Source organism: Carya illinoinensis, chromosome 2, assembly GCF_018687715.1.
Source record: "Carya illinoinensis cultivar Pawnee chromosome 2, C.illinoinensisPawnee_v1, whole genome shotgun sequence".
NCBI lineage: Eukaryota > Viridiplantae > Streptophyta > Magnoliopsida > Fagales > Juglandaceae > Carya > Carya illinoinensis.
Window position 1 is genome coordinate 24542485 of NC_056753.1, and position 14449 is coordinate 24556933.

Consider the following 14449-nt stretch of genomic DNA (forward strand, 5'->3'; position numbering starts at 1 on the left):
TTGGGCCATTTTGAGTCCAAATAAGTTTTTTTGGATTTAAAATGACTCAGAAACACAATCCATGCCTATTTTTAGACTAAAAATTTAACTACAACTATATTTATATATTAAAAAATTTGAAAAAAAAATAGGAATACAAATACTAATTACTAAATTCCAAGTTCAAAAACTTCAACTGTCAACCTAATACTATTAGCCTATTAATTACTAAGTAACTAAGGCATGCACTAAGCTATTACAAAATTACAATGATAGAAATTACAAAATCATGTCAACTAATAAACAATTACAAAATTACAAAGACATAAAAATAATAAATACTACAAATTGTACCATTAATAATTAACATTACAACTAATTATAAATTAACAAAATCATAACATTAGAAAGTTTGATCAATTTTAGGTGGCGGTGAGTTCACTGAGATGTTCCATTGTGTTGAGATATGGACAGACAAATTCAAGATCATAAATCCTGCAATAATAATAAGTTAAAAATAAAACGAATTAGAATTATCAATATAAAGTTTTAACTTATAAATTAAGGGATTAATTGTGCAAACCATGAGCAATGGTAGGTCTAGAGTCTAATATAAAAGAAGTCATACTACAGTGGAGGTACTTGTAGACATCGTCCCACATATCACTACAACAATTAAATTTGAAATCAACACCAATTAATTTTAAATAAATAAATAAAAATAAGATAATTGAATTCAGGTGACATTACCAGATCCAAGTGCATCATCACCTTCCTCCTCGGCGTTGACATGATCATAATCAATAACATCCGAAATATGAATTGGACTCCCTGTAATCCAATTTGAGGTGCAAATCAAAAACTCAACAGTGGCAAGATCTAATGAGCTCTGGAATGGATCCAATATGCACCCTCCGGTGCTAAAGGCCGACTCTGAGGCTACAGTACTAATAGAGATGACCAAAATACTGTGGGCTATTTGTGCAAGGACGGGATACTTGGGGGCATGTACCTTCCACCAAGCTAAGATATCAAAGTCTCGTACATATGGTTCAAGATCTAGACCAAAGTATCTGTCTATCTCTGACTTAGCCTCTATAGTACTTCTCGTTAATGGGTTCCCTTCCATCTTGTCACCCCAGTCTATTCTACGTTTTTTCTCAGCCCTGGCATCTGGAACTAGTGGAGGGATAGGAGTAGGTGTTGTAATATTACCATCCCGCAAGATGGTAAACTCATAAAATAATCTATCAAGGGTTTCTCTAACCCTTGATACAATATGCTCCGCCCATACTTGCCCGTAGGCAATATCCAATCCATATACCATGCCATCCACCTTAAACCGAGGGTCAATGGCAACAACATCATATAGCAACATATTAGCCCTATAGAAATCTACCCCCCAATTCTTGTCGTACTTCGCCCTCATCAACAATGCTATCTCCCACAACCTAGTGTGACCGCTCGCAATAATCTCATCTAATTCCTCTTTTACCTTACATATTTGTTAACAAAAATGATGGGATGTAGGATACAAAGAACTAGATAAAATCATGGTAATCTCGTAGAAAAGCCTTAGAAAATCTATGAAAGTAGATACAACATCCCAGTCCTCAGTCATAAGCTTCCCCAATCCCGCTTGATCTTCAAAATATTTTACATATTGGATGTTTTCCTCACCCAATAAGACAAATGCCAACTTATACTCTTAGACTGCCTCCAACATAAAAAATGTTGAGTTTTATCGTGTAGTCAAATCAGTACAAAGCCCATTCTTTGATGTTATGCCAGTAGACCACGCAGCAACCTTAAATTTTTCCAATCTCGCAGGAGAATATCTCACCCATCTCACAGCAGTCCTGACCTGAGCAATAGAGTCATGAAGATTTTTCATACCGTCACTGAAATAAGATTAAGAATATGTACTACACACCTCACATGCAAATACTCACCACTCAATATTATCTTATTTGCCTCTCTAAGAAAGGTCTTAAGATATCCCAATGCGATATCGTTAGACGATACATTATCAACGGTGCATGTCACAACGCGTGTCAACCCCCACTCGTTATAGCGGCCTCCAAGGTTCTCTCAATCGTCTCACCCTTGTGATCGATAATTTGAGAAAATTTAAGAATTTTCTTATGCAATGTCCAATTGTCATCAACAAAATGACAAGTCAAAGATATATAATTAAAATTTTAGAGTGATGTCTAACAATAGTGGTGAGACAAACAAACTGATCCGCCAAGACACCCCTCAACTTCTCTTTTTCATATCGATAATATTTTTTTACTTCATTTGCCATCGTGTGACGAGAAGGAAGTTGAAACCTTGGTTCCATGTAGTGACAAAACGCTTGGAACCCTTCCCCATCCACAATTTGAAAAGGCAGCTCATCCATGATGACCATATAGGCTAGGTGTATCCTACACTCCTCAGGATCCCACTTCGTGTATCCCTTCAACTCAATACCCCCACTACTTACATCCTCCATTTTTTTAAGTCCAATTTCTAGATTAGATTGACTCTTCTCTTGCAAAGATTTTAGCATTGAACTTTTTTTACATTACTCTTCTAAGTACACCTTTAATTGAGAGGTGTCATGTCTCCTATAGTGGCATCCATAAATTTTACCGCAATTGTTACATTTAACTTGAGTGTTATTAGGATCACCACCCTCTAGTTTGGTTAAGTGAGACTAAACTATAGAAGCAGGTTTTTTGTTAAGCTTGGGGGCAGGGCAAGGGGTAGAGGTAGGGGTAGGGGTACCCTTAATTGGGGTAGGGGTAGAGGCAGGGATACCATCAATATTGTTTGATATATTGGTTGATATTTACATTCTATGGTATACTTAAGGCGATGGTTGATATTTAAGTTCTCTAGAAGAACAAGATTTTAGAAATCATAGGAGTGATGCAGCAAATGATCTTAGAAGTTTGAAAATATATCAATATGTAGCGAAAATAGTTAAAAAGAAAGGAATCCCGCATAAGAAAAGAGCCCAACATAAATTAGAAGGAAAAGTCATACATTATATGTCGGAGGGTCAAAAACCCCACCACATTGTTGAAGTACAACAATAGTTTCAAATGGAAGACAAAGTACTTGCACGGACTAATTATTTCAATATCGTGAGAGGGAAAAGCAAGTATAAAAAAAATTAAATCATTAAACATACAAAATATATCATGCATAGGTGTTTCTCTTGTATGTATCCTGTGTACTTGACTATGCGTATTTTTAATAAAACTCTTACTGATAAAAAAATATATATATCCTTCGTGTTGACCAATATATTACAGAGTGGAAAAAGGTTGCTAACTTTAGTTCCATCCACTTCTTCATTTTCAACAGTCCATAAGTGTCAGTAATGCAAAGAAGAGCTGATTACAAATAATCGAACAATCTAGAAAACTAATTCGTGTTTTATGATTTATCATTAAAACTCTTTAGAAAAATTTATCATTTTTTTTTTAATTTTTTGATCGGTAAAACTCTTTAAGAACTTGTTATAGATAAATCAACAAGAACTTGTTAGATAAATAATCAAAATACTTGCTAAGGATGTTAGCCAGAAAAATATAGCATTCAGCTTCCTTTAAATATACAAACAATCGGCGTGAGGAATATATATAAATAATTATATATATAAATTCATAATCACTTGTGTTTAAAGTTTGTAAAATACCTTTCGCAACTTCATACACGCAGACACGAATAATTAAAATTTACAATAATTTTTGCCCTAAAAATGCAATTAATAGGGCAAAAAAAATTAGACAACCTTCAAATAACAAAATGAACTCAATAATTAAATTAAATTTATAGTAAAATCCAACCATAAAAACAAACCAAAAGGATTTTATAAAAACAAATTTACACAAAATCAAAACACATTCAATCTGATCACTCATCACACACATGCACATTCAATCCTCCACAGCACACAATTCACAATCTCATCCTTCATCTCCATTAATCTCATCTTCCACTTAATTCCATAAAAATTTAAATTAAAAAAAAAAAAGAAAAAAAAAAGAGAGAGACATACTTACCGGCCAGAGAGACTTGAGGAGGTAACTGCGGTGGCGACGGGGGGAACGATGACGCAATGGCGCACTAAGTGGCTGGCCAGATCTGTTCGACCGGGGTGGGGGGGGGGGGGGGGGGGGGTTTACTCCGTTGGGGGGGGGGGGGGGGGGTCTGTGCCAGCTGGATTTGATCTCGCGAGGGGGGGGTTTAGTTTTAGGTTAAAAGTAAACCCAAAACGCACCGTTTTGGATTTACTTTCTTATAAAAATAAAAAAATAAAACCTCAGGTGTCAAAATGATGCCGTTTTGGTCACCAGAGGGTTTATATATATATTTATATAAATATATATATACGGGGCAAGGCGGGGTACCACCCCATACTGCCCCCACCACTGCCCATGACCCATATACGAGCAGGGGAAACCCCACCCCTATGTTGCCGGACAGGATAATCATCCCCACCACACAAGGGCGGGGCGAGGTAGCAGCAGGGCCCCGCTACGCACCCCTAGTTTCGCATTCTGCTTGAAAATGCAATCTTCTTGAGATAAGGATGCTTGGTGGCCTAGAGTGCAAGAAAAAACCTTCGATGCCTAATTTAGTTTTTAGTTCAAAGATGAGAGTTTGATAAAACATAAACCTGGATTGTATAAAAGCTTTTATACTTAAATTTTTCGATAAGGTCATTGTTCTTTCTGAACTTGGGGTATCCTCCCATACTCTGGACATCATGCTATCGCTTTTAATGTGGTAGGCTCTATCGAAGGTAAGATTTCCTGTCATAATCTCTTGTCAATGGTGAACGTCAGAACATTTAATGCAGAGTAGTTCTCCACAAGTCATTTGGCTAGTGGTGTGCCCATGTGGACACTGTTCCCTCTCCTTATGTTGGTCTAGACCCTTCGCTTCTTTACTGGTCGATTGGCTTGAGACATCTAGATTGTGGGCTTTAGTTGAGAAGGGTTGGGCCTAGTCAGACGAGGGATGAATATGTCGCTCAAATATCATTATTCACACACACATATCTATTTTATTATAAAAAGTGGCTATCTAACTACTATACTAACTTTTTTTATTTTTCCATTAACTTTTATTTCCTCATTAATTTGCTACCTATTATTGGCCTTAATTCAATAGATCAAGGTTGTTTGTTGCATTGAAAGAAGAGAAAGATGGATGCATGCACATGGTTAAAATTGAGAAAAAATGTCTTTTCAATCAAAACATTTTCTGTTTGATGGCCAATGAGAAATAAAAAATAAAAAATAAAATCTTTATGGATCTCATGAACACGTTCTCCTGTACGTCATATCTGCATGTTTTATAGACAGACAAGTCTTTCTTTCTAATTACCATTTCCTTTAATTAAATATGTTACTACTTTTTCAAAATTATAATTTTTAGATGAAAACATTTGCTAGATAGGTAGGTCGTAGGTGTACTATATGCAGTTTTTTCTTTCAAAGTTAATCAACGTGCGTGTTAAATGCATGATGCAGAAAGGAGGCATGCAATAAAATAGATAAGAGTGAAAGCTGACTCACTCTTTCTATACTACTCATCAATGATACTCATGAAGTTGACAACAATTTATCTCATAATTAAGCAAACACTTCCACTAATTAAATAACTAATTTGAATAAAAAACTTATTAAAGAATTAATCATATTTTTTATGTATGTAATGTGGTGTACAATTGTAATATCTTAAAAATATATTAGCTTGGAATAATTGAAATAGTCTGGTAAGTAAGAGAAATAATATATAATCTATTCAACTTTTAATCAAATGGAAAAGTTAAAATATAAATAATATTTTTGAGATCAAAAGAAGTCATTTTTAAGATTTTGTGATTGTTAAAAATTATATATAAATATATATATATATACTAGGTCAAGATCAATGTGTAAAACACGTTTGCCTAGTTGGGTAAAATGATTATTTTAAAATATATATATATTATAAAAAAAAAGTTAGTTTGAATTAATAATTTATGGCATAGGAGAAAAAATGTGAATTCTAGTAAATAGTCTTGATGTTATATAAAATAATAAAATTTTTATAAAAGACAAGTGTTACACATATGTTATATAAAAATAAAAGATATATTATACATCAGTTAAAATTTATTCCACACCCCACTAACATGATTTTATTTTTAAGGTTAAACCCATCACGATGTTATGAATCTATTTCTCTCATGACATCTCTCTCCTCAAACCCTTTCTTTTTCTCATCTCTCTCTACCCCTCTCAATCCCTTTCTCTCTCACAAAAAATAAATCTTCCAATTTCTCTCTCCCAACTAGCTTATCTCTATCGTCATTGTGGGGTAGTGGAGATGGAATGAGGCGTGCGGTGCCTTTGTAGCTTATGACATAGATGAGGATTAAGGACGAGATGCTCCCGTTACCTCGGGCTCGGAGGAAAAGACAATTGCATTATAGTCATGATTAATTTAATTTGCCAACAAATTCAGTTAAAGGGTGTATAGTCATATTATTTATGAATCATTCATTCTAATTACCTTCTATTTTTTTAGTATTATTTTTCTTAATTTAATATTAATTTTATTAAATAGATTCTATTTCATTTTAAATATTATTAAATATTTTTAATGAATTATAATTAGAATTCTATCAGAGAATAAAATAAATAAAAAAGAAATCTAAGAATAAATAGATATTAATTATAAATCGATATTATTAAAATGATATTTATATGAAATATTGAATATAAAATAATAAATAATAAATTAAATAAGATAGGTAGAATAGAAAATTCTGCAGCGTCCTAACTCCTAAACAATCTAACTATTTGTTTGGGACCATTTTAAATCATAGCGTGCCACTGACTGTGCCTCTTGGCGAGGGATGTCATCTCATATGGGTCACTGACATCTGTTATGACATGTGCGAGCCGGTATATTGATGAGATCAAGAGGAGTGTAATTCGAACTGCATTTCGAGGCTAACAAACAGAGTTAATGGAAAATAAAAAAATATTAACGGAAAATAATAAAAACTGTTAAAACAACAATTTTTGTTAGATAGCTACTATATAAAGTTTTCACCTTTTAACGGAAATTTCATGAGATTGGGGACTCCATGGAAGTCTGTTGTGTGTATATATATATTATATTATATTTATAATGGGTACAATTTTGAATATAATTTATTCGTACTAACATATATATATTACATATCTCTCACAATATTTTTTATTTGTAAAAATTGTATTTCTGGGTCTTAGTTTGAAGACACAATGATTAAGAGAAGTTTATGCACTTTTGATTTTAATGTCAGTGAGTATCTTTCGTTTATATATTTTGTTTAGAAATAATAGAAAATAGTGAGGGATAGTTTGATCTCACCATCTATAATTTATATTGATTTATCATGTTTTAAACTATAAATTGTATTGATCATATACGAGTATTAAATTCATATCATGTATGAGCATTTGTTATATTTGGAGAATATTACAACATAAACTTCACAAAGAGATGATTTAATTTGATGCATTAATTAATTTTTTTTGAAAAAAATCATATTATTTTTATTAAAAATCTTGTTTCACTCGATTAGGCAAACGTACTTTACACGTTGGTCTAGCCTAGCATATATATATATACATGCATATATATCACAGATAATGAGCATTTTTAAATGGTAAAATGCGTCAATGTGCCATAAATAGAGAAATCACATGGAATAGAATGCTGATTAGCTTTTTGTCTCACAGCAATCGCATCCCCTTGAGGAATAAGCCTTTTTTTACTAAACTAGTAGTAATTTAGAAAAAAAAAAAAAATTGCATGCCCCGATGCACTCTTTCTCAAGCGAAAAAGAATCCCAAGACCCTAATCTTGCGAATGGCTTGACCTCCTTTCTCTTTTTTTTTTTTTTAAGAGTTGGTAGCCACCCACATAGCGGCCTCGTCCTAATTTTATTATTAAGCCCTCACTTATGACGGAGGAATACCGTAATAACATCATAACACTTGGGGGCTTACAAGATAAATGCTAAGAAAAAAGACCCAAAACCAAGTGTCCAAACAAACCAAATCAAAAGACAAAACAGCCAAAAAAGAGACCAACTCTAACATGCCTAAAACAACCAACCAACTAAACGTAAAAAAACAGAAACCAAACAACCAGGACCAAAGCCAAAGCACCTACAAAACGAGCAGCCAACATACAATTTTCAAGAAAAAAATAGAAACGTACCACGACTACGAAAAGCGCAAGTAGGGAAGACCAATTCTGTCCATACGAAGCAGACCACGGAGTTGATTGGGTAAGGAGTCATTAACAAATCAATCCATATTGAAACCCCCAGCTCCCCTTTTGGCTAGAAAATCAGCGACCACATTACCTTCACGAAAAATATGGTGCATGCGAAACTCCATACAGCCCAAAAGACCCCACAGTTCCTCCCAAAAATCTTCTAGGTACTAAATATTACACTCACCCTTAGTACACTAGCGAACCAACAATTGGGAATCAACCTCAATCTCAACCTGACAAAAACCAAACTGATGGCACCTCCTAACCCCTTCTAACAAACTTCTCAACTCAGCAAAATTATTAGAACCCTGACCCAAGAAAACCGAGTAAGCAGAATGCAACCTACCAAGACTACCACGAATAACCCCCCCAGCACCAGCCTACCCTGGATTCCCTAAACTACTACCAACCGAGTTGAGTTTCATCCAATCTTGGGGTGGCCGCTGCCACCTGATCACACGAATTTGCCTGGGCCTAAGATAAACAACCGGGATCTCCAGCCTTTTCAGAATAGCCTCATCTTGAATAGAAATCCTAGCGACTTTCATAAATAACGACATAATCCTTCGAATCCATAACTTGATAACATGCCAAACAGACTGAACTGAATCCACTTTATCTTCAACCCGAGCTTTGCAACGTCTATCCCAAAGCCTCCAAGAAACAATAGAAGGAAGAATACCAAAGATAGACCTCAACTGAGAAGACTTACCAGCACGCCAAAACCAGAAATTAATTTGCTCCTTCCAAGTATTGAAAACACCCATATGAACACCTAGATGGGTCGCTACCAACCTCCAAATACATCTGGCAAAATCACATGTACAGAGTACATGATTTAAATCCTCCATATGTCCTCTGGCACAACAATTACATTTAGAAACAATAGGAATGCCAATATTCTTAATCTTCTCATCCACACTCAAACAATTATGGTACGCCTTCCACATCATAATAGAAATTTTCTTAGGAATATGAGTATGCCAAATCCGATTTGCCCAAGGTAACGAGGGAGCTCTCAAACGGATACAATCCCAAGCACTTCTAGTGTTAAACTTCCCATTGTTATCCCTCATCCAAATAAAGATATCCTAACCATCCTTCCTAGTCGCCAAAAGCTAAAACAAATCTTCGGCTTTTTGTGAACCTACTAATCTTTCCAAGAGAGAAGTATCCCAACCATTATCAAGCTGACACTCTTTGACTCTAAGCAAAGGTCTCTCAAGAACTGGAAAATGATCACCAATAGGATCCCCATCCGCCCAATTATCATACCAAAAAGAAACATTTCCTTCTTTCACCAACCACTTAGAATTATTTAAAACTTCCGGGATGCAATGCACAATGGCTTTCCAAAACCTAGTTCCTTTAGTAGGATTCAAAAGGGATAAGTGACTACCTTTCACATACTTGCCTCTGAAAAAATCTGCCCATAAAGAATGCCCCTGAATTAGATGCCAAGAAAATTTCATATGTAAGGCCCTCTTAATCTCCTCAAAGTCCCGAATACCCAAACCGCCTTCCTCCGTAGGATGACAAATATTTTTCCGAGCCACCCACTTCCTCTTTCCTTTCCCTTCAAAATCACCCCAAAAAAAGGAACTTATAATCTTGTTCAGCGCCATGTAAACACCATGGGGAACATGAAGAACGACCATGAGATGAGTTGCCATGCTCAATAAAACATGACGTAAAAGAATAACACGGCCCCCATTAGAAATCAATTTCATTTTCCACCCTGCAACTTTCTTATTAAATTTAGCAATCAGATCACCAAAATCACAAACCTTCAGACGACCCATCACAATAGGAACTCCCAGATATTTAAAGGGAAAAGATCCTTCTGAAAAACCAGTTATACGAAGAAGAGAAGACTTTCTAGGATCAGATATTTTTTTAGAAAACAAAATAGCACTTTTCTTTTTATTAAGAATCTGACCTGTCCACTTCTCATAAAGATTAAGCACCTCCATCAACCCTCTCATAGACTTCTTCCCACCATTAGAAAAAATAACAATATCATCCGCATATATAAGGTGAGAAATAAAGGGAGTACCTCTAGCTTGAGAAAACCTGCCAATTTTGCCATTCTCAAAAGCATTCTTGAGCAGCCGAGATAGCGTCTCCTGCATAATGACAAATAAATAAGGAGACAGCGGGTCGCCCTGCCTCAGACCACGCTCGCCCTTAAAGAAACCCAAGGATGTACCATTCATCATAATAGAATACCAAGGTGAGGAAATACAGAAGTTTATCAAAGCGCAAAACTGAGGAGAAAACCCAAAAGAATCCAGAACCTGAATGAGGAACCTCCAATTCACTCTATCATAAGCTTTGGATATATCAAACTTAACCAAGACATTTCCCCCTATAGTGGTTTTATTAATAGAATGGACTATTTCCTGCATAAGACTTATATTTTCAAAAATGCTACGACCAGGAATAAAGGCCCCTTGCTCTTGGAAAATCATCTTAGGAAGCACATTCGTGAGGCGGCCCACCAAAATTTTCGCACAGATCTTATAAACCACATAGCACAAACTGATAGGTCTAAACTTATCAAAGCCCGTAGGAGATTCAACCTTTGGGATAAGAACAATAAAAGACGCTGAACAATATCTAGGGAGCAGCTGATGTTGAAAGAACTCAGAAATTGCCTCCAAAAGGTTTGCTTTAACAATCTCCCTGTAGGACCTAAAGAAGCCGGAACCAAAACCATCCGAACCCGGGCTACTATCAATAAGAATACTGAACAAAGCATCCTTAATATCACCCATCGAAGGAGTACTACAAAGCATCAATTCTCATCCGTAGTAATCACTGGAGAAATCAAATCCCGTAAACTAGAAAACTCAAAATGGCTATTATCACCCAAAAACTGCTTAAAATACTCAACAACGGCCTTATGAATCTCAATAGGGTTATTTAAATGAGTATCATCTACAAGAAACATATCAGTAATCCTCTTTTGATTTTTAGCATTCAAATACGCATGGAAAAATTTTGAGTTATTATCCCCATCTATCAACCATCTTTTCTTAGCCATATGAGACAGACGAATGTTTTCCCGACCCTTCCAAGTTAAGAGTTCCAAATTGGCAGCCAAGAGATCATTATCATCCTCAATAGAATAAGAGTTCTGAAGACTATTATCCAGGCGATCAATACGCTGCTCAATATCCTTGATAATCACATATGTCCTCCCAAAAACACGTTTGTGACGCCCCCAAAATCCCCACGCCCGAACACGGGGAAATTGAGACGTCCGGATGGTGACAACCCGGGTCACCATCCCATCGACGGGTGCCGAGTGTGTGCAAGGCAACAGATGTGTACAGAGAAACACGCAGCGGGTAACGAAAGTCATAACTAAGTACCAGAATTTTCTTAACGTAATACAAGCTGTTTAAAACATACATAAATAAAATATTACAAACACAAATACAGTTTTGAACAAATAAAAAAAGATAGCATCAGCAACCCGGCGGAGCCGCATCCTCGGGCTCAGCCTCCTCCTCTTCGTCTTCTAACTCTGCACCAAAAGCTACGGAACCACGAATGGTACCGCAGGTAAGTAAAACCCAAACACTACCAGATAAAAACACATAAAACTCAAACAAGATGCATGAACCATGCCCAATGCACAAAGCCCAAAAACGCCAGTTTTTCACACACGCCAAAAACCCGTTTGGCCCAAAAGCATATCCTTTCTGAAAAACACGCCAAAAGTCACATTTGGCCGCCAAAAGTCCATTTGGCCCAATATCTCGCCAGAAGTCCATCCGGCCCAATATCTCGCCAGAAGTTCATCCGGCCCACGCCAAAAGTCCCATTTGGCCTCATAAACCATTATCCAATTTTAACCGTATGCACCATGACCTCCCCTAGGGGTCATCCGCACACCCTGGCTCCAGTGTCACACCGTAGAGTACCACCACGCATGTGACACCTAACGAGCGATGCCCAGTTCCGCGCCCCGCGCGTGCGTAGCCAAGCATCCTCTAGCCCTCGCCAGCGAAGGGCCACGGAGTCGGTGAGTAGGGCGATGCCCGGTTCCGCGCCCGGCGCGTTCGTAGCCAAGCATCCCCTAGCCCCGCTCCCGTCATCTCTCTCAACAACTCAGGGGACATCACTCAGTTTATTCCGCTCCCGAGTGACCAGAGGAGCTCCACCGAGATAATAACCCATCCCGGCTTGGGCTCGTGATACACACGCACCCGTAAAACCACTCACGTCAATACACAGGCTTTTCACACAATTCCACAAACACACGTGCATGCACCATGTAATGCCATAACAATGCATAATAAAATAATCAAACAACATAAAACAATAAAACAGACAACTCCGTCCTCCATCCATCCGACCCCCGAAACTCCTCGGACTCAGTCCGGAATCAACAACCAACAACAGTAAATAAATTGAATGAGCGATATATATTTAAATCTGAAAATAGGATTTGAAAAATACTTACAGCGCTATACGGCAATTTTAGAAAACAAGCGGCGTTGCAAACGGCGGAAAAACAGCAACGTCACAGTGAAAATTCACTGTGGCCGTGGGTCTGAAAAACCCACTTTTGAACGGGGACAAACTAGGACACGAGATTGATAGGGAATGGTCTAGGGATGGTTGTGAAGCTATTGGAAGCGACGGACGGCCTTGGGTGGCGGCGGAATGGCCGGAAATGGCCGAAAATAGCAAATCGGAAAACAAGCTCGTAGGAGCTGTTCCGGTGGTCGTTGGAGGCCGGAAATGGGTGGGTTAGGACGGCAAGGAGTCGGTGATGAAGTGGTGAAGAAATGGTGGCCGGAGGTGGAGCGACGGCGGCGGATCGGAGTGAAATCCGTGCGGCCTTGTTGGGCTTTTTCCGGCCAAATGGCCGGCCGGTTGGGGGTGGCTTTCGGAGGGGTGGTGCGCCGGAGGGAGGGGGAACTTTTGGGACCGGTGGGGGTCCGGTTGGTGGTCGGACGGCGATGGGCTGGAAGAGAGAGAGAGCCGGCGCGGGGGAGAGGGAGGAGAGAGAGAGAGAGAGAGAGAGCACCGGGGGGTCCGGATCGAGGAGAGAGAAGGAAAAAAAAGAAAAAGAAGAAAAAAAGAAAAAGAAAAAGAAAAGAAGGGAAAAAGAAAAAAGAAAAAAAAAAAAAGAGAAAAAGGGAAAAAGATGTGAAAAGAGATGAGGTCCAATCCTCACTCCGGGAAAACGAAACAAACCGCCAAAAAGATTAAAACCACAAAACAACTTAAAGAAATAAAACACAACCTCAAATAAATTAAATTAAATTAAAACCCAATTTTTAAAACGCAATTAAATTAAAATAAAATAACTGATATATTAATTAAAATAAAAACAATTATTTCAGCGAAAATACACTTAAAAGCGGGTCATCACAACGTTGATTCCAATCCCTAAGCGCCACCTTAAGTCTTTTAAGCTTAAAGGATAACTTAAAAAGACCAAAACCAAGCCCAGCTTGATTCCAATTCCCCTCCACGAATCTAAGGAAATCTGCATAGTCAGTCCACATAAATTGAAAATGAAAGGGACTAGGCCCATACCTGAACGGGTCTTCACCCATCTGAATCACTAAAGGAGAGTGATCAGAGGTAGAACGAGACAAAACCTGAGAAAAGATGTTAGAAAAACAGTTAAGAAAAATAGAATTAAGAAAGCAACGATCTAACCTTGCCCAACTACGAGCCAAGCCGCTTTGGCCATTACACCAGGTCATCAACGCGCCTTGTGATCTCATATCCATAACACCGCAATTTTGAAGGCAAATATTGAAGTCCCCCATAGCATTAAAAGGTCGAGGGTGTCCCCCCCGTCGTTCCGAATCCTCTCTTATAATGTTGAAATCGCCGCAGAGAATCCACGGAAGATTTCCATTACTCATCTCAACCAAATCTTCCCAAAGATTCTTCCTTTCAACAGGGTTGCACTTAGCATAGACTATATTAAGAATAAAAACAAACCCGTTCTCCTCAACTTTCACAGAAACAAATTGGTTCGACCCATTCAACCATTGTATAGAGATCTCAGAGTTCCACAACAACCAAATTTTTCCACTATGCCTCTCATTAGTGACAAAACTATTACAATTATACTTCCCCAAAAGAGTAATTATTTTATCTTCCCTCAAAAAAG

At 37.4% G+C, this 14449-nt stretch overlaps 1 protein-coding gene across 1 annotated transcript; it reads right to left on the reverse strand.

The window, feature by feature from the left end:
• Nucleotides 1–11098: 11098 nt before the first annotated feature.
• LOC122301816 lies at nucleotides 11099–14099 on the reverse strand. Its single transcript, XM_043113189.1, has 3 exons — nucleotides 13992–14099; nucleotides 13674–13925; nucleotides 11099–11482 (listed from the first exon to the last, which is right to left on the reverse strand). Exons 1-3 carry the CDS (start codon nucleotides 14097–14099, stop codon nucleotides 11099–11101), a joined length of 744 nt encoding a protein of 247 aa, XP_042969123.1.
• Between the last annotated feature and the right edge of the window lie 350 nt (nucleotides 14100–14449).